This window comes from Rhagoletis zephyria, unplaced genomic scaffold (assembly GCF_001687245.7).
Source record: "Rhagoletis zephyria isolate East Lansing unplaced genomic scaffold, Rhagoletis_zephyria_1.1 Rzeph_scaffold_00159, whole genome shotgun sequence".
Lineage (NCBI taxonomy): Eukaryota > Metazoa > Arthropoda > Insecta > Diptera > Tephritidae > Rhagoletis > Rhagoletis zephyria.
In genome coordinates this window covers 323,450-343,146 of record NW_016157243.1, presented here as the reverse complement: position 1 = coordinate 343,146, position 19,697 = coordinate 323,450, and the positions used below count along the sequence as shown (strand labels likewise).

Sequence of the window (19,697 nt, the reverse complement as noted above, 5' to 3'; positions counted from 1 at the left end):
TTTTTGAAATTGCTCATGCAGGAACTCTTCCATGGAACTGCGATAAATTTATGATGACAGACTAGAAGAAAAAATTGATAAGCCAACCTTTTTTTTGTTGTTTAATGGACAATCGGCGGCTTTGGTGTGGTGTAATGATAAGCATTGCGCGCTTCCACTCCGCAGGGCCTGGGTTCAAGCCCTGGTCAAAGCAACAACGCAAAAAATTTTTGAAAAAAGGTTTTTTCTTTCCGGCATTTCTGCCATGAAAAACAGCTTCTCATAAAATACAATCGCCGTTCGGAGTCGGCGTAAAACTATAGGGAGGGACCCCTGACCACATAAAGGCGCACGCCACATATCGGAGGAGATGCTCGGCCAAACACTAACACATGTGTAAGCGCCAATCTATTATTATTATTATTATTAATGGACAATTGATTCATATTGTAAACAAAATGCGTTCGAATAAATACAATTTCATAAAGCGACCAATTTTTTCACTTAACAAAGTTTTACATTTTTGAGTCTTTGATGTTCAAGAACAAAAATGTAAACAACCATTTGTCAAATAAGAATCTAAAAATGAGAATGTCTTTCATATCCAATTCACTGTATTACACTGTGTCATGGAACAAACTAAGACAGATGAGTAGAAAATTAAATATTCTTGCGGCTAACTCCTATCTCTAAATTCCAGTATACAGGACCAGAATTCTTTTTCATGGAACAATACTATTTTTCATTCAATTTTGCTTGTAATCGAGTCTACTCTTGACCAACTCAACAAAACCAGCTGAGGCGCCGCACATTCTCAAGAAAACAACCGAATGCGAAATTTTTCCGAAAAAAAAAACAATTAAAAGTCTATGTCTTTTATTTGCGAAAAAGAGTCCTCTTTGTTAATTATGTAGTTGCCACTGCGGGTTATCGTTTCAAGGCCAACAGCAGTCACATGTGCGAATGATAAGAAGTGTAATGAATAACAGCCACTTACAGTGAGACCACCGAACAATATGAACGTCCAAAAAAAAAAAAGAGCTACAAAAAAATTGTCGAATTCGGGATCATTATCATTTGCAATTAGGTGCTGACATAAAAACGTTGTTAAATAAAAAAAAATTATAATAATTCTGCTGCTCGTATTTCAGTCCAATTTCGACTTTCTCCTCCAGAAATTTGTATATGGAATATTTTAATTGATTGATAATAAGTGCATATTGAACTTTTGGTATCGCTATAATTTATGCAAAACTTTGAGGAAGGCTAGGAACATTTTACGGTCAATGTCTTATATAAATATTGCCTTGGTTTAAAGTACGAAGCCTCTGATGTTATATGCCAACTAGGGCGGGTCGAAAATCAAATTTTTCTCAAATCGCTTGGTAATAGTGAAAATATATTGTATCATGAATTCAACAACAAGCCTGCAAAATATAAGTATTTTAAATATATTGTTATTGAGCTTTGTACCAGGATTATGTTTATTAGGAAAAATGGAAAAAGCAACAAAGTCTAAGCGGTAGAAGTTGTAGTACCAATTACGGAGATCACCACATCTCCTCATCAGACTTCTTTTTTATCTAGATTCAGCAGGGATCGAACGCGCGTCATCGTCATGTGCAAAGCCAGAAGCGTTAACCAATGAGCTATGCACACCCCGTAAGATATGGTGATCTCCAAAGTAGCTGATATAACTTCTACCGCTTAGAATTCTTTTATCAAATCAAATGACATCAAATATTGCAATCAATTTGAATCTTCAAACTAAGCTCGGACCCGATGACAGTGTAATACGAAAGAGAAATTAGTCCGGTAGGTGGCGCAAAAAAAATTTATTATATAAATGGAAAAATACCGCCAAAAAATATTTTGCCATTAGTTGGCAGGGGGATACAATTTTTCTTTTTTTTCACCACTAATAAAAGCTTTTCTTAGATAAATTTCTTTTTTTAATTACTCGTTGAAAATGAAAATTTTCATAAATTTTATTTGTGAGTACTGGAAAATTTTCTACTGCAGAAATTTACTTATGGTGATTTCGGTTCTACCAAAAAAATATCGCCTATTGATTGCCCCTTTCTCTTTTCGTGTTCCATTCCAAATTAAAGGCAAAGGGTGAGAAAATTTTGTGTTCATTTCTTAAAATATCACAAAAAAGATATCTACATTATCTGCCCTTTAAAGCTTTGTCAGGGGAGAAAATTGCACTGAAAATCATATGGTTGTTTAAGACGACAATAATATGAAATGCATGACAAGGACAACAAGGCAATAATATGTCCTTTTACAGGGTTAGGTGCAACATCAAACACATCTTTCACCAGGGAAGGACAACATTTTTTGGAAGAAACGAAATCACCATTAAACAAGTAATTTTTAAGCAAAAGAAAACAAAACCGACTTCGATTCTCATATGAAAATTTAAGATTACCGTTATTTTCTTCATAACCTAATTATCAGATCCAAACCAAATTAGTATGGGATCATCTCGGAGGTATTATATTTCCTTAAAGAAGTATAGAAATCGGTTTACGTGGTCCAAAGTAAAATAAAAAAATATTCCGACGAATTGATAGGCTCCTTTTTTTGAAGTCGGTTAAAAATAAAAAAAAACTCGAACGAAAATCTTACACCGTTTTTTGTTGTTGTAGCAGCTTATTAAATTTGTGAATCGGCTACATATTGATTTATTCTCATCTAGCTTCAGGCCCAGGAAAAGGCCAGATCTGACAGGTTTGGGCAGTAGGGAGAGGGATGTTAGATGAGCTGATGTGAGTGGGCATATAAAGATTTTGTATTCTCATTCATGCATGTATGGTCGAGTTTTTCGGGACACAAAGCACTGTTGTTTTAACTATCTAATTTTCTTAAGAAATTACAATAGAAATCACAGCAGGGGTGAGATAAGGTTTGTGACTTTGTTAGAATACGGCTGTAGGTTTCATTTTTTTCACAATTATTATTTTTTTTATGCTTATTTAATTTTAAATTTATTTTTAAAGTATATGTAAAATAAAACAGTTTATCCGGTTTATTCTTAATTTGAAACCTCTTTGTTAGATAACCACGCCCTTAAATTGGGTTTGGCGAGTGGTGATAACTGTAGTTGGCAAGTTGACGTCTTAACTGCTTTGGAGAGACGTTCCACACTAACCCATAGCAAGCAACAAAAAACAGCACATTTTCAAAACATCAAATGTCAAACATATTCATGCGCTTTTCTACAAACAACTGAGAAAGGTCTAAAATGGACAGGCTGCAACGTCTGCATAGCTATTAGAGGAGTTAAGATTGACAAGTAGGTAATCATTGCCCAGAGAAAGCATTGTTTCCACGCATGGAGAACTTTGTATGTATCCCATTATATATTTATTACTTTGAACTACCATAACAAAACCGCGCATCGATTCACGTCAGAGCCATTTTTTTTTTCTTTCAGTATATAGTATATAGACATTAGTGCAAAAACAAAGTAATAACAATGGAAAATGATTACTGCGAGTTAGCGGAATGGAAACACAAATTGTATTATTGTCTTGTTGCTGTCTTTTTTTGCAATCCGGAAATGAAAACAAACAAATTCAGTAAGCGAAAATTTATGTTGCGAAGCGGAATATTGAAACTAATAAAAATCAGCAAACAACAAAACAAAGTAATCACAGTTTGATGTTGTTTATGTTATTGCATTGAATCAGAGCCATCACATGTCAGGTGAAACGTCAAATGGAACACGTACGAATATACACATAAATTCAAAAAGGACGCACATAAAAATGCGCATCAAATGTATGAACATAGTATCCATGCACTTGCAATGGTTTTATGAAGCAACGTAAAAAATTTAGAAAGAAAAACAAAAACTGTAATGAATCTGTGCACCCAGTCGGAAAGAGCACGAAGAGAAAACGAAGGATATATCGAATTGGAAAATGTTCTTAATACGCCATATACGACATCGGATCCCTTTACTGCATGAATGCATTTTATATCCTTTACTTTGACATTTTCAAAGAGACATTTATTTTTTAAATGAGAGGCGTCACCATCAATGTAAAATGTTCTAACAACCTACCTGAAATTTTATTAAAGCGCAAAAATTATTTGATATCGACACTACTCGATAGATCCCAGTCGGCAAAATTAGAAAATATAGGCCTTTTGGGAGCCTTTAGTTCGTATATTTTTTGAAGTAATAGGCCTTCCGTGCTCGATTCTTTACTCCTTTTCATTTTGTATGGCATGGCCAGAGTTTGCAGGCCTTCTGATTCAGCTTCCCAGTAAACGCACCACCTTCTCGTCTGTCTACGAATGGCAGCGCTATTGGAATATCCTCTAATAAAGCTTCCAAAAAAGAGAGTGTTATTGAAAAATCTCTTCCTGAAGGTGTTCGTGTAGAAACGCTTCTCATTCCGCCGACTGGGATGTGGATGACTTGAAATTTTAATGCTGAAATGTCTGAGTGGAGATTTCTCTACCGTATTCTTCGCAACTATGTCGCAGTTACACATACATACACAGTTACCAGTTACCAACTTATGAGTTCGTAACAAAATTTACCGGTTACAAGAGTGCAAAGAAAGCGAAATGGGTTTAAAAATTCATTTACCAGTTACAAAACCAGCGCAGAATATACCTCTAAATGTGGTTTCGAGTATTTCACTCATCGAGTTTAGACATCTGCCACAAATCATCAGTGTGAGTAAGATATTTTTATGGTAAACGTAATATAGGCCGTGATTTAGAGCCTTTTTGTATTTACAACACGTAATGGCCTAATTCATAGTCGATTTATAAAGCAGTTAAAATCTTCTTTATTTTCTATACATTTGGGTGTTAGCCTTTGGGTAGTAATTTGGTTTTGTAATATTTAATTCGGTAGAATTTTCTCATCAAAGAAAGAATTTGTCGTCAAATTGTATATTTATGTTTTCAATAAGAACGAGGAGGGACTTATATTCGGAAATCTATAAGCACGAAGCGTCGGCAATCTTGATGGTTCAAAAGTAAAGCCAACAAAAGATTGCATTGATAAAAAAAATCAACGAATCTACATATTTAGACACAAACAAATTACGAACTTGCAACCACTTTTCTTCACTCCCATGGGTATTCAAAAATAAATGTATCCTAATAACAAAAGCAATAACTCAATAAAAAAGCAATTGGTTTACGCAGCTAAAGTGGCTTCTAAATATGGCTTACCGTAATTTTGATTCATTCTCAAAGTGTTTCATAAAACTCTCACTGGCCGTATGATGATCAACAATTGTAATGTTATGGCTCTGATATGAATGCAACACTGCTATATTTGCCTCTACCACAGCCTTATCCTTCCACAATGAGGTGGGTGTGCGTGTATCCAGATTCATCTTCAACGCAATTGTCTGTAAGGAAAATGAGAGAGAAAAAAAACAATAATGCGAATATTTTATTATAGCAAATCGTGTATAAGTTGTGTATTTGTTTTGATTTATTGTGCAATTAAGCTGAAAATTGTATGGCAAAAGACATACCAGCGGCATAATGAGGAATAAAGACAACGGTGAAAAATTGTTGTCAACCTAGCAGCGGTAATGGTGATGTTACAATTATTTTGAACAATCGGAATACTCTGATCGAGCCGAATGGTTGAGAAGAGTAAAATAGGATATGAATGTATTTAAAATTAATGACTTGCCACTATACACTCAATAAACCTTAAATTGAACCAAGAGGTAGTCAAATAGTGGCCAAGATAAGCTAAGTCGGTAAGCTCAATGAAATTTGATGGACTTGGGCGAGCCTAAAATATTGACCAAAAATTGTCACCATTCACACAGATTGTTTGTAGAGCATAATGAACTATATTTTTGCTATTAAGTACCAATCAAAATTCTAAAAAGCGGATTTTCGGCCCACGCTATTATGTAGTACACGACTTTCCAACTCTAATGTCAACCTTTAAATTTGTTAGTAGTTCGCAACACTTTCACACTCACCTCTAACATATTGCGTCGATTTGTGTCACACAAATTCCGACAACCAATTTCCGTTGACATATACCAACCGCTGAATGTAGTCGCTGTGAACTGGAGGCCACCAACGTCGAATAGCATCGATGAGACTGCGGGCACGGCATACCAGCGGAGGCCCAAATCCACAAACCACTCGAATCTGGTGGGAAAAGGAAACATATGTATGTATGTATACAGGTATGTACATACATGTATTTGTATTTGTATATGTAGTAAACTAAAATATGTAGTACAGTGGTGTGCTTCCTCAATAAACAATTGCAATTGATGGATGTGTAAACATCACCGTTACTCGAATAAACAAATAAAATACACATGCTTCAGTATATTTATGAATACATATATTTATCAAGTGCATATATCATTATTGTGTTTTATATGTATATAAATATTTAGGAGGGGTTTGCCTAACGCTAACAAATTCACTCATACGCACACATACACCAATTTGTCTTTATGAATCTGTATCTGTGTCGAAATTGCGAGGCAAACATTATTCAAATAATATTTATCTTTTACTGAGCGGTCGATTTATTTGACTCAACTGGAAAACCGCCAAACCAACCATTGCGGTATTGCGAAAGGCTACTGTGCGATGTGCGTTGAGTCCAAAGGCAAACCAAATGATTTGTTAAGATATTAAGTTCAATGTGGATAACTTCAATCTTTAAGTTGAGTTATTTAGGCAGCCCACAAATTGACTAAGGTTGACTGCAGTGCACAGCTTTAACTGCAAGTTTAATATTTGTATACATTTATGGTCTGACTTTATTTTTTTTCTCTTCTTTTTTTAAAAGGTGATGATCTACTTATTTAAACAAATTTCACACATTTTTGTGGTTTGGAGATTTTATGTGCTGTACATATGTACATACAACTATGTAAGTAAGGTTGGATATAATTTATCCCATTAATATTAATCAAAGTTACAACCCAATATTTTCTCTGTACATAGATATGCACACCTCTATGGAATATATAGGAATTGTAGTAGGCCGGAAACCCCAAATCGACTTTTCAACCACTTAAGCAGGGATCACACGATTTGTACATTTGTAAAGATTTGTCCATTTTCACCGTTACAGAGTGGTATTGTTTGGATAGCTTTTATTAAGCTGCACTCATTATCGTTAAAAATTTCTGGAAAACACCACTCTGTGACTACCAAATGTACAAATGTAGAAATCGTGTGATCCCTGCTTAAGTGGTTGAAAAGTTGTTTTGGGCTCCTCATCTACTTGTACTGATATATAAAAATTGCGCCTAAAACTATGCAACCTAAAAAGCCTACATACTTTTTCTGCCCTAGGCTGTGTGCCAATCGGTAACTTTTTTTCTGTGGTGAGACGGGCTGGAAAAACTGACTATGGTGTACAAATAAATTGAATTTTGCCGTGCCAAATGCAAAGTAAAATTTTGACAGTTGAAAACCCAAACAAACGCTCGTGCAAAAGCTCTTCGTCACAAGCACATTTCGTCTCGTAATTCGATATACGAGACGAGCAGTCGGTTCACGACTGTTAGAATCCAAACGGTGCATGTTTACGTGACGATTTGCTCATTCACGACTGTTACGATTTGAGCCCTGATTTTCATTTGGAAATTTCAATGCTTAAAACTAATCAGACTCATGTCTAGACTGCTTTTCTATGAACCTACGCCCATCTGAGCTCAACCATGTTGTTAAAATAGAATATCAGAACATGCATATCTGGAATAATTGAAAACATTTCGTTACAACAGATTTAAACCAACACGAACACGCATTTCCACACACACACACAAATTAAACGCATTTCATCAAAATTTCCATTTACGAAATTATTATTTTTTATTTTTTAATATTAGAAAAAAAAAACTTACTTTGGATGACTTAAGGGTACTTCCAATATTAATTCTGGTGGATAATCAAAATAGTCCGGATCATGACCATTCGCTGACACAACCAACGGCAATATATCCCATTCCGTGCCTTTACCCTTCCAGCCCAATTTTAGGCAAACCTGAAATGAAATAGCAAGCCAAAATATTCAAATAAATAGCTAAATACACATAAAAACTAGTTCAGAAGGAATTAAAGGCACCAACTGTAAAATATGCAAAACCCCTAAATACGCACACCTAACCAAACACATGTGCCCGGGCATGTCTGTACGTGATGACAAATCAAAAAGCCAAATAAAATGTCAATGGCAACCAAAAATTTCTAACAATTCCAAATATCGAATTCGCCAGTGAAGCCGCGACCGCTCTTACTGACCAACGTTCGGTCAAATTTGAGCCTTCACCTAAACGGCTTTTATGCTAAATTTAAATAAATATCTAAAATCTCTTTGTTGTTGCACGTAATGCGTTAGGTAAACACCAACGGCTATGTTTGTTCGGTGTTGGAAACAACAAGCGGAAGCTGAAGCGTAGAGCACTGCTGCAGATTAGATGGAAATGTTTCCAGTAAATGTTTGTACATTCGTATATATGTATGTATGTACATATGTATGCATGTGTGCGTAAATGTGTTTTACAAGGACATAAATTGAAAGCTGTCCGTTAGCACGAGTGTAGATTTGATGTAAACCGAAGTGAGTTGTATGCCTTAGCGTATGAGCAGTCATGACGTGACACGGTGTCATTGAGAGAGGAATAGCAATTATGCTTGTATGAATGAATGTTTTTAATATGTACATATGTCGTTTGAACATCTACTACATACATACATCCATACATGCCCTGCCGTGCGCAAGTGTCCCCATGAAATAAAGTTACTAGTTCAGAGATAGTATCTACCAGAACAAGACATGGACTGGTTGCTTTGTTATGCGATGAGGGACACTGGATACTTAAAAAATATCGATTTCGGCTGGCAGACGAAGTGTAAAAAAATTCAAATCTAACCACGATTCGTTCATCTGTGCAAGCATCAACATGCACGAACAAAGTATTCCGTTGTTATTGTTTAAGCAACATCGGTCCACGGGTCGCTCGGCTACAACAATCGTCAACGAACAAGAGTTTTCATTTAGTTTATCTCTGAACTGTCTACAATGAAATGCTTGTGGGGCAACTGTCCACCGACAATGGCACCTCCACTAAAAAGTAGACAGTTGAAGCCGTTGTCCGGAGATTGAGCGGCAACTAGTGTTGTGGAAAAAGGAACGCATCCTGAACTATTTTTGGACTATAGAAATCTCCTGCAGGGTAGTGTAGCGGTGCAAAGAGGCAGATAAATCCGAATGTTAAATGTCAAAAATTTTTGTCCGACAGCAGGCGGCCCTCGGCAGTCAATTTATGTACGTACATAGATATATTAAGCATGAAGATATGATGGACGCATGGCTAACGTGAAAATTTGTTTGAACACTTTTATACTATGATAATTTTTTTTAGATTAAAACAAGTTTGTTTTTGCCTCGCCCAGATAACTTAGAAAAAATTTTTAGGTAGAAAATTTCCGCCGTAGCCGTGCCCTTGAAACAGTCAAATCCGTTTTATATTCACTCGACCGTTTTTTTCTATTTTAAAATTCTCGAAGACCTTGGCACTCTTTGATCTGCGGAAAAATTACCATGAACTGGAGTCCTTTTCATCCGATTTTTTTTTTACCATAAAAACTCCCCTAGAAGAAGCAAATTCGTCTTAAAAAACTTTTCGTGTTCATATATGTACATTAGGGTGGTGCATATCTGTACATTAGGCTGATCCAAAATAAGTAAATTCGGATTTTAAATGCACTCACCCCCTAGGATTTTTCTCTATCGAAAAAATATACCCCTATTTTTATTTTGAAATCAAAAAGTATTTCGAGGTCGCTAAAAGCGCTCAAAGTTTTCCGTGCATTTTAGATGGGGAAAAAACACTTTTCGTAGAAATGGTATAGAATTCTTGAAAATCAATATTTTTCGATTGGAAAACTCAGTTTCTCTTTGAGCGACCTGTAAATATTTTTTTATTTCAAAATACGAAAATTGGCTTATATTTTTTTCGGTATAGAACAATTCCAGGGGGTGAGGACATAAAAATTGCGACCTTTCTTTTTTATTTGCATTTTTGGACCACCCTAATGTACATACGTCTTCGTCGTCATATCGATTTAGTCTCGTCTTCATATTCATACACTCCGTATGCGTCTTCGTATTCTCATTCCGTCGGCATGTTTGTCTTCTAATTCGCTTCCGTATTTGTCTCCGTTGTTGTTTTAACAGCATACAAATTCCCCGACTGTCGTGGGAATGTATTGTCTTCATATTCGTCTTCGGTTGTTCCTCATATTAATATTTGTCTTCGTTTGGAACCATAACAACTCTCATCAGGTTTAGCCTTTTAAAATATATGTATGTCGATTCCTGTCTAGGCGTATTCACCTAAGAATATCTCACGGGTATAATGTAATGTAAATTCTTGCCAAAATGTTCACACGAAGTGGCCGAACAAATGCCGAACACATTGAGCTCTATTTTTGAACAGATTTTATGATAGAGAATTGTAGCAAAGCAATCTAGGGCTCTGAAGCAGGCATGTGTCAGTGGGCCGTGACTATGAGAATATTCTGTAATACCGTAGTTAGAGCATTCTTAACTTTCTAGCCACAGTTATGCAGCAATTTTTTAAAAAAATATAGTAGATGGTAAAAATGTATTAAAATAAAAGTAACGAGAAAATTATGTAATGAACCATGAACCACTTACATGCCTATATTCTTACAATATGTATGTACATTTGTCTGACTCACCTCAGTAAACTCAGCATTCATAGGATCCCCAATAATTTTACCATCCGTCTGCTTATATCCAGCATAGGAGATGAGTTGACTATTCCAAATGCGATAATCGTGACGTCCATCTGTGCGCTGCGGAAATATCGTAATTGCCGATCTGTAGAACCAAATACAAACAAACAAAACAAATTTGCAAATCTCAAATCGGGAAATCCGTTACAAAACACGATAAAGCGAATGCCTTGGCAGACAAACGTACAAAAAGGAAGTGAGAATATACATAAATAAATATAAGGAGAGAAAGGTGGTAAATATAATTTTGAGCACAGCAAATAAAGCAATACAATAAATATGTAAAAGTTAACATTTGCAAAAAAAAAACAAAAACAATGTAATAGAGGAAACCAAATTTGTCGCAAACTTTTTTTATTGTTGCAGAAGTTCGAAAAGTTTTATTGAAAATAAAGTTTAACCAACAAATGTCACTAGTTGATTGTATTTACTCTATTTTGTGTCCATTTTTACATTTGTATTTATCTATTCAAATATGTGCCGGCATTTTTTGGTTTGTCCACCATTTAAGCGCAAATCACAAGGCAGCAGATTAGGAAAAAAAAACTTACAATAACAATTCCAAACACTTTCGCCTGCAAAGTGTTAAATCGAAATTGAATACACAATACTCGTAGTTATTTACTTTAGTTTTTCTCTTTTTTATTCGATTGCTACTTTTTCTCGTTTGACTTTCCCTCGACGTTTATTTGGTCAGATATGCAAATGTCAAAGCTTTTCTAATTTTCCGTGTCCTTTTTCCCCAATACTTTCCTTTTACCCTGCATACCAGTTAGGTTTTTTTTTTTGTGTTTTGCAGTGGAAAAACTATGCAAACTTTTCAAAACGCCTCTTCAGTGACGGTGATTTATTGTCCTGAACTAAACAGGTTTTTGTGTGTATGTATGTAAGTACATATTTGTGTATGTATGTATTTTTGACCTTTGTGAAATGAATAAATTTCGATCATTAAATACGACAAATGTGTATGTAACACCTAAATAAATATTTAATGTGCCAAATAAACTGTTTCTTTAAGCTGTTCAAGTTGTCGAAGGTGTGGTCCTCTAGAAATTAAGAATTTTGCACAAAAACTAAACAGAAAATCAGCAAAGTTTCATCAAAATTTCACCAATTTTATTCAGAATTATTCAGGGACCGAAATAACAGTTATTCATGAAAACGGTCATTGAGAAATTCACTACAAAGGAAATTTTCTACAACTAAGTGATACATAATAATCGACTTCTTTTTTCACTGATAAACAAATTTGAAAATAAATTTTTACAATTAAAAAACAGGTAAAAAAACAATTGTTTTTGATTTTTATTTCATATATCCAAAATAACAATCATTTTTGATTTTTATATAAATAATCTGCAAATAACAGTTATTTTTTATTTTTATAATATATCTCTTGGATAACAGTTATTGATTTTTATTTATAAAAGTCATCAATAAAAATCAGTCACTGACTTTAGCTTTTAAAGGTCATCAGTATAAATCAGTCACTGGCTTTTATTTTTTAACACATACGTATAAAAGTCAGTTAAGTTAAAAGTATGGCTTAAAACATAACAGTGAGTGACTGGTTTATATTGATTACTTCTAAAAGTGAAATTTACTGACTGAGTTTTATCGATGACTTTCATAAATAAAGGTGTTCAATAACTGTTATCTAAGACATGATGGTATTATGAACTATTATATAATATAAAAATCAAAAATAACTGTTATTTGCAGTTTATTTAGAAAAAAAAGTCAAAAATAACTGTTATTTTGGATTTATGTAATAAAAATCAGAAATAACTGTTATCCAAGAAGTAATTAAATAAAAGGCAAAAATTAAATGAGAAACCGAAAGTTCGATATTGAGAGCCTTGACAAACTCTGTGTACTTTGTCATAAAGCAGTGGCCAAAGCGAGCGCGATACAACGCATGTATGCAGATGTTTTACCCATCTCTTCGACTCGTTAGGACAGGAATCGCAAGAGAGGTTGCAGGTTTTTTTTCAGCTTCGTCTACATATTTGCATACACTTTTTTAAGATCTCTTTCTCGCGCATTTGTCTGCTTCCGGTAATACCACTGCGACCCAGTAGAGAATGGCTCTACGCTGCCATAGACATTGTGAGCTTTTTCGGCGTTCGTGAACGCATATCGGGACATTACTAGCCCAAAGGTCCTGATAGCAAATTGACTGAGTGATACCCAAATTCGTCATAAACTATATTTGCCTTTTTGGGAGTTTTTTTATGGTGCGATGAAAATTATTCTCGATTAGATTCGACAAAGTGGTGGGTAAAGAAATAATTCACCGGAAGAATTAGTCTGCAAATACTCTTGCGCTTAAATTTATTATTTCATTTTACCGTTCATATCACAATCGTAAATATGAATTATAGTCTGTTCGAATAGATCCTCAGTAAAATTTATGCTGCAGAAACTTCCAGGAGAGTAACAAACGATTCTCTATCAAATTGGAAAATATGCTAAGAGTTAAGCGAACGTAAAATCATCAAAAACTTGCAAGTATAAAGTAAAGTTGATTCTTATTTTGTTTACACACAAAAGCATAAACAAAACACATGAAAAGAATAAAAATTAATAGTTTGCCTAAATCAATTTGACACGCAAACGAAAAAAATATATCAAATACTGCTTTTTCCCAAACAAATAAGTTAAGGATGTATATCGGTAACTTATTAACGTCATAAAAAAATGCATTATTTTTATCAATTCCAGACAGATGACTTTGATCAGATATTTTTCTTGCTGGCAGTTTGCTGCTAGTTAAACTTTTTCCAAGTGAACCATCACTTTACTCTCGCAATTTCCCCTTTTTTGCATGAAGTTTGCGTACACGATCTATCAATAATTATCAGGTTATTGAGCAGACTATTTTACATCTGTATTCGTTAAAATAAACATTCGTCATTAGACACTTTGTAAAAGATTCGAATTTCAAATTTTAAATGGTGCCTTGACTTCACTGAGTGCCAGCGATAGCTGTTGACGACAGCTGACTGTCATTTAGCTCTATCAGTGCTGCCAAGTTTGGCATAGAAGCTTTGCATTTTGACAGCGTCTCTAATGATAATTTGCTCCACAGCTGATTTGTCAATTGATCGACGAGCGTGCAAGCAGTCGCCAACAAGTAGCGGGCATTAAAGTGGTAGTATTTGTAAGAAATAATTCATTGTTGTATTACAATTTAAAGAGAGTAAAGGTGGAGTAAAGTTGTGTTACCTATTTAGGAAACTCTGTCTTGTGAATGTGATGGAGTTCAAAATGAATAAAAGGCATAACTTTTACTGCCTTAACCTACTGTTGATTTTCTAAATAATTGTATACATACATACATACATATATATGTATATAGTTGGACTTGATGTTATACAGGTTTTCTTGAATGAAAAAGATAGAGTTGTGTCAAAATAGGTTCTTTCCAGTCCAACCAGGACCGGATCCGGTAACTAGAGAATAAACGATAATATCCAGAAGTGTTGAGAAATACTAGCTGATTCAAGTAGTTTTTGTTATCGACACTTAAATGCAAACACTTGGAAATTGAATTTTGTTTTCACAAATTTTATTGTATTAATCAAAAAGTACATGTAAACACAGAACAGCTGATATGCACTTTGGCACTTTATCCATTTTTACCCGGAGAAAATGTGTGGGCTGTCCCGGGTAGGAAGAAGAAGACACTTACGACCCAATACATTCCAGATTTTGCTCTCTATTACCCATCTTGACTGTTGCGTTGCGTACGGGAAAAAACCTAATATGACATAGTGAAAACCGGTCTTAAAACTTTGCAAGTTTCATGATCAGCTAAGTTTCATAGCTACTAATAATTATAAGGAATTTCATGAAATTTCCCAACCAAGTGCTATTCTTTTTCCCCCCTTTTTAAATTTTTTTATTGTGGTAAAAACGAAAAATCAAAAAACCATTATACGATCCAAACAATAAGCCACCAACAAAGCTGTTTTTTTTTTTATTATTATATTATTATATTATAAGCCGTTTTTTTTACTCCATATAAAAATATTTGTCCCCGCTCAGTTTATTCGATAATCAACATGAACAAAAAGTTTAAACAAAGAAACAATGAAAAAGGCGTAACTTTTTGTGAATAACCATCTTACTTTTAGTTATTTTATTCAATTTTTGCCGGAAAATTTTTATCAACAAAAGCGTGGATTTCTATTATAACAAATTTTCCAGAATGTCACTTTTTTTAAATTTTGCCTAAGTCTATTGCAGTTAAGAAGACTTAAGAAATGCATAACTTAATGAAAACAATTATTTTGTGTTTTTAAGTGAATTTATCAGTGCACAATGTTAAGTTAGGCTAAATATTTGCGGAATGTCACCCAGTGTTTTATGCAAAAAAAAAACACTAAAAATAAGACAATTACTAGTGTCTGTTTATTGCTTCAGGGGTTTCAGTGATTTCCCTGATTTTATGGTGTCGTGAAATAAGACTCTTAGGAAAAAAAAATATTTAATATTTCCCGAATGTCACTTTTAGGTGGAAAAGGATTTTTTATTTAAAAAGCTTATTTCTTCATTAGCTTATCTGATAAATTAGTTTTAAAGTGATTTGCAAATTTGCATTTAATGTTAAAGATCACTGCAATGCTTATCGGCAAGTATACTTTTTTCTAACTGTTTTTAAGCCTTGCGCACCCAACGCGATAGCGATAGCGATAGAAATCGAACGCAACACGTGTTTTCAAAGGGAAGCGCGCACAAAATGGACTATATCGTGGAAAAATTAATTTTTTGTGTAAAAAATGTTCCAATTTTATATGTGAGGCCATGAGAGCAGATGTGACCTAACCCATTTTAAATGAGATAAACTTTAAAATAAAAGTCGCTTATTCTTTAATCAGAGCTAAATAACGCTATCAGTATCGCAAACGCGTTGGTGTGCGCTTAGCTTCATACTTTAGCTTACTTTAAAAAAAGTGACATTGTGGAAAATATTTTACAAAAAATGCAAAAATAAGAAAAAATAATCAATCAATCAATAATAATAGTCAGTAAACGATTTCAGAGGAAAAATTTATCAATCTTGAAAAAAAATATAAAAAATACCTGCCATGTACACTTTGTTTGGAAATCACCCATACACCAATTTGTACGAACAATTTTCCACCTTTGTTCTCAACATGACTGTTCTAGGGTGTGACAAACACGCCCTGACAGCTTTAGATTCGCCTTGTTTCAATTCATTTATCTTCATATTTCTTATCGGCAGAGATAAAATGCTGCCAGCAATAACCGTACAACTACAAGCTGAACGAAATTGTGTGCTCACTAGCCTTTACCGCCAAAAGCAAGCGCGAAATTTTTCAAAACAATTTAGTAGCAGAGCATTCGAAAGAAAGCGTGTAGAAACCGTTAGATGTTTTCGGCTTCCAGAGAAAACTTCACAACTCAAAAATACAATTTGTAGAAATGCAAGCACTTATCTGAAGAAAAATTATTCCGAAAGTGTTATTGAAGATGCTACCTTGGACTTTGTAAGTAGCGATTAAACGATCTGAAGATCAAGCTGATATAAATTTCCCACACTCTTCCCTTTTCCAGACAGGCATGGCGCGAAAATACAATTATCCTGTGGAGGAGCATACAGTTCACACCGCAGACGGATATGTCCTGCAACTGCATCGATTGGCGCAACCACATGGCAAACCAGTGTTCCTTATGCATGGCCTATTGGATAGTTCGGATACTTGGATTATACAGGGACCAAAGGCAGGACTAGGTTTGCAATTTGAAGTGCAAAGTTACTTTTAAATTTACCAACAACATTTCTCTTTACCCCAGGCTACTACCTTCACGATCAGGGCTATGATGTTTGGCTGGGAAATGCGCGCGGCAATTTTTACTCACGCAATCATCTTGAAAGGTGTCCCAAAAAATCTGCCTTTTGGGACTTCTCTTGGCATGAAATAGGCTGTAATGATTTGCCCGCCATGATAGACTATGTGCTGGAGAAGACGGCACACAAGCAGTTAGCTTACTTCGGCCATTCACAGGTGAGTAATTCCGTATAAATCGATCTTAATCGATCATTTTGTTTGCTTAGAAATGTTTTCGCTAACAACTCTAACTGCCTAGGGCACCACGGTTTTCTTTGTTATGGCCTCCATGCGGCCAGAGTACAACTCGAAGGTATGTCTTATGAGCGCTCTAGCGCCGGTCGCCTATATGTCACAAATGAAAACGCCGATGGAAGCTTTTGTACGCTCTTTAGCTTTTCTCCGCGAAGATTCGGTCTTTGAGATCCTACCACGCAACAACTCATGGAAATTTCTTTTCAGTACGAAGACTACTGAGAGCTGGTTTGTTAAATTCATGTACGACTACTTGGGCGGACACGATGGAATGTGGAATCCAGTAAGCTTTAGAGCAAGATTTTTGAATGATTTCAACTTGAGCTAATTCTCTTCTTACTCTTCATCAGGCCCGTTTGCCGGCTATTGCGGCACATTCCTCTAGCGGTGCTAGCATTAAACAATTGAGGCATTATTTTCAACTCAAAGACTCGATGAATTTTTGTCAATATGACTATGGTAAGGAGCGCAATATTGAGCGCTATGGCAGTGCAGAGCCACCTCTGTATCCCTTAGAGAAAATAACAGCGCCTATAGCTCTTTATTACGCTCAAAATGATCCACTCAGTGCCATAGCAGATGTGCGTACTTTAATCGCTGAGCTGCCGAATGTGTTCAAGGATCATATGTTTCCCGATAAGCAGTGGGGCCATGTTTCGATGTTGTGGGGTGATAGTGCGCGGAACTTGGCCCATAAACATATGGTAGAGATTTTACGAAAATGTGAATGATAATATTAGAATAATAAGAGTGAAATAAATTAATATCTTTTTAAAGGAGTTTCCCTTGCGGGGGTGATGGGACGATAGACCACTTGATTTTATGATATGGATATAATGTTCTTCAAAGTCACACGAGATACTAACTGCATGCGAAGTGTATTTGTGTAGAATTTTTAGGCCCAGCGGTTTTGATCGGTCTCTAGCCACTTTCGAGGTAGCACTAACCAAATTTCTAGTATGCCACGTGTGCCGAGATCTATTCAAAGAAGTCTGCCATCTTTCAGCACTCTTGTCTTGGCCTGGTATGAGGCACATTTGTAATACATTTATCATATGGTTAAGTACCAAAAACTTCGAGAAAGATAAGGAATCTAAATGGATCACAGGCCAAGCAGTTCAGGCAGACTGGTCTTTCCACCTTTATCCTTAGGGCACTTGAAGGACTAATCAATAGGGCTGATTCTATTTGCATATTCAAATATGCAGATATCGTCAATCGGATTCTAACCCATGGGGAAAGTCCATAGACACGCATGTCTGGGTATTTCCGCGGCTCGCAGGAGCAGCTGAACTTAATATTTCCCTGCAACCGCTATAAATTTTCGTCCGTGGGGTGGCTGTAAAGATTTCCCTCTTACTTAGGATAGCCAAAATGTTGAAACCAAACCAAAAAAAGACGGAAAATCAAAATTAAAAGTGTTATTATGTTAATTTCGGTACAAGGACCACTATACAGTATGGTGGATCTTAAAATATATAAACATCTAAATTTTGTGTGGAACGCCCCCGCATTTTGTCGTACTTACATAATCAAGACTATCACGAAAATTAAATAATTTTAAACAAATTTTCAAGGGTCGCTACCAGGGTTTAAAAAAATCAAAACTAAAATAAAATCTTAGAAATTTTGGTTTGAAATCTAATAAATTTTACATGTTTTTAAAATTTATTCATAGAAAGGCATAAACTCGGGAATCAAAAGTTTAAAAAAAAATACAATTTTTTCACTACCAGACGCACATGGGAGTATTTGGGTAACAAAACTATTTAGTCAAAAGTCAGATATATCAACATTGATAAAAATGTATTTAATCATGTTATTTTTCATGTCATATCGACGGTAATTTGGCAAAACCACGAATGTATCTCCAAACACTCTTTAACAAGAAACTCTCTATCAATAACAGGAAATAATTTTTAATAATTTTTTCACTGAATACAATGGTTTACAGCAAAAATGTTCTCTGGATGCCACTATCCAATTCATATGAAGAATATCTCGGTGGTTCCGAAAATCGATTTAATTTTTTTTTTGTATGGATATATTTTTCAGCATAAAAAAGTGATTACACTTAATGCCGCATATTTTACGAACCAATTCAACAATCGTAATACGAAGTACGGCAAATTAAAGCCAATGAAATTCGTCATAAGCTGTATATACATCCCTTCTCCATAGGTCTAATAGGTTTTAAGAAATTGATTGACAAAAAATAAAAAAACAGTCGTTATTTTTTATTTTCTCTGTTAAAGCTTGATTTTTTTAATTTTTTCATCAAAAAACGCAAAAAATCTTAAAGTTATTAATTAATTTCTGAGAAACTATCAGGCCTAACGAAAAGTGATGTAAACGGTTTATGGAGAATTTTATTTGCTTTCATTTGCCGTATTTCATATTACGATGATTGTTCAATTCGTTCGTAAGATATACGGAATTAAGTGGAACCACTTTTTTTTTATCTGAATAACGGTAAATTGCAGATATCTCGAAAACGTATCCATAGAAAAAAATTCAACATAGAAATTGGATAGAGACGTCTGAAGAACTAAAAAAAGGAACAGTCCAGCGCCTTCGTCTTGGCCTGCAGGCTGTATCGGAGATACAGCCGCTAAATTTAAACGTAGAATACGTGGTATGGTTAAGAGCATATCCAAGTAAAAAAACAAAAGCACACACTAAGCAAAAAATATCGATAACAAAAGCGATAATAATATCGGTAGCAAAATCGATAAAAACATCGATAAAGAAATCGATGAAAATATTGATATCAAAATCGAAAAAATATCGAAAGCAAAATCGATA

At 34.8% G+C, this 19,697-nt stretch overlaps 2 protein-coding genes across 5 annotated transcripts in view; one reads left to right on the top strand and one right to left on the bottom strand.

The window, feature by feature from the left end:
• The window catches only part of Nos (Nitric oxide synthase), a 137,407-nt gene that overhangs the window by 93,599 nt on the left and 24,111 nt on the right, over nt 1-19,697 (bottom strand). Inside the window, exons 5-8 of the mRNA XM_017606197.1 lie at nt 10,723-10,864; nt 7,860-7,999; nt 5,961-6,135; nt 5,185-5,366 (exon numbers count right to left, since the gene is read on the bottom strand). Of these exons, the coding sequence (XP_017461686.1) occupies nt 5,185-5,366; nt 5,961-6,135; nt 7,860-7,999; nt 10,723-10,864 (639 nt within the window). The remainder of the gene's footprint in view (nt 1-5,184; nt 5,367-5,960; nt 6,136-7,859; nt 8,000-10,722; nt 10,865-19,697) is intronic.
• On the top strand, nt 13,848-17,687 carry LOC108355057 (lipase 1-like). Of its 4 annotated transcripts, XM_017606248.1 has the most exons (7): nt 13,848-13,942; nt 16,031-16,295; nt 16,363-16,540; nt 16,603-16,814; nt 16,897-17,175; nt 17,243-17,615; nt 17,670-17,687. In XM_017606248.1, coding segments are annotated over exons 2-7 (1,302 nt in total). In that variant the 5' UTR covers nt 13,848-13,942; nt 16,031-16,037; the 3' UTR covers nt 17,672-17,687. The 4 variants fall into 4 exon arrangements, with proteins under 4 accessions (XP_017461737.1, XP_017461723.1, XP_017461730.1 ...); XM_017606234.1 differs by lacking the exon at nt 17,670-17,687 and having other exon boundaries at nt 17,243-17,668; XM_017606241.1 differs by lacking the exon at nt 17,670-17,687 and having other exon boundaries at nt 13,871-13,933; nt 17,243-17,668.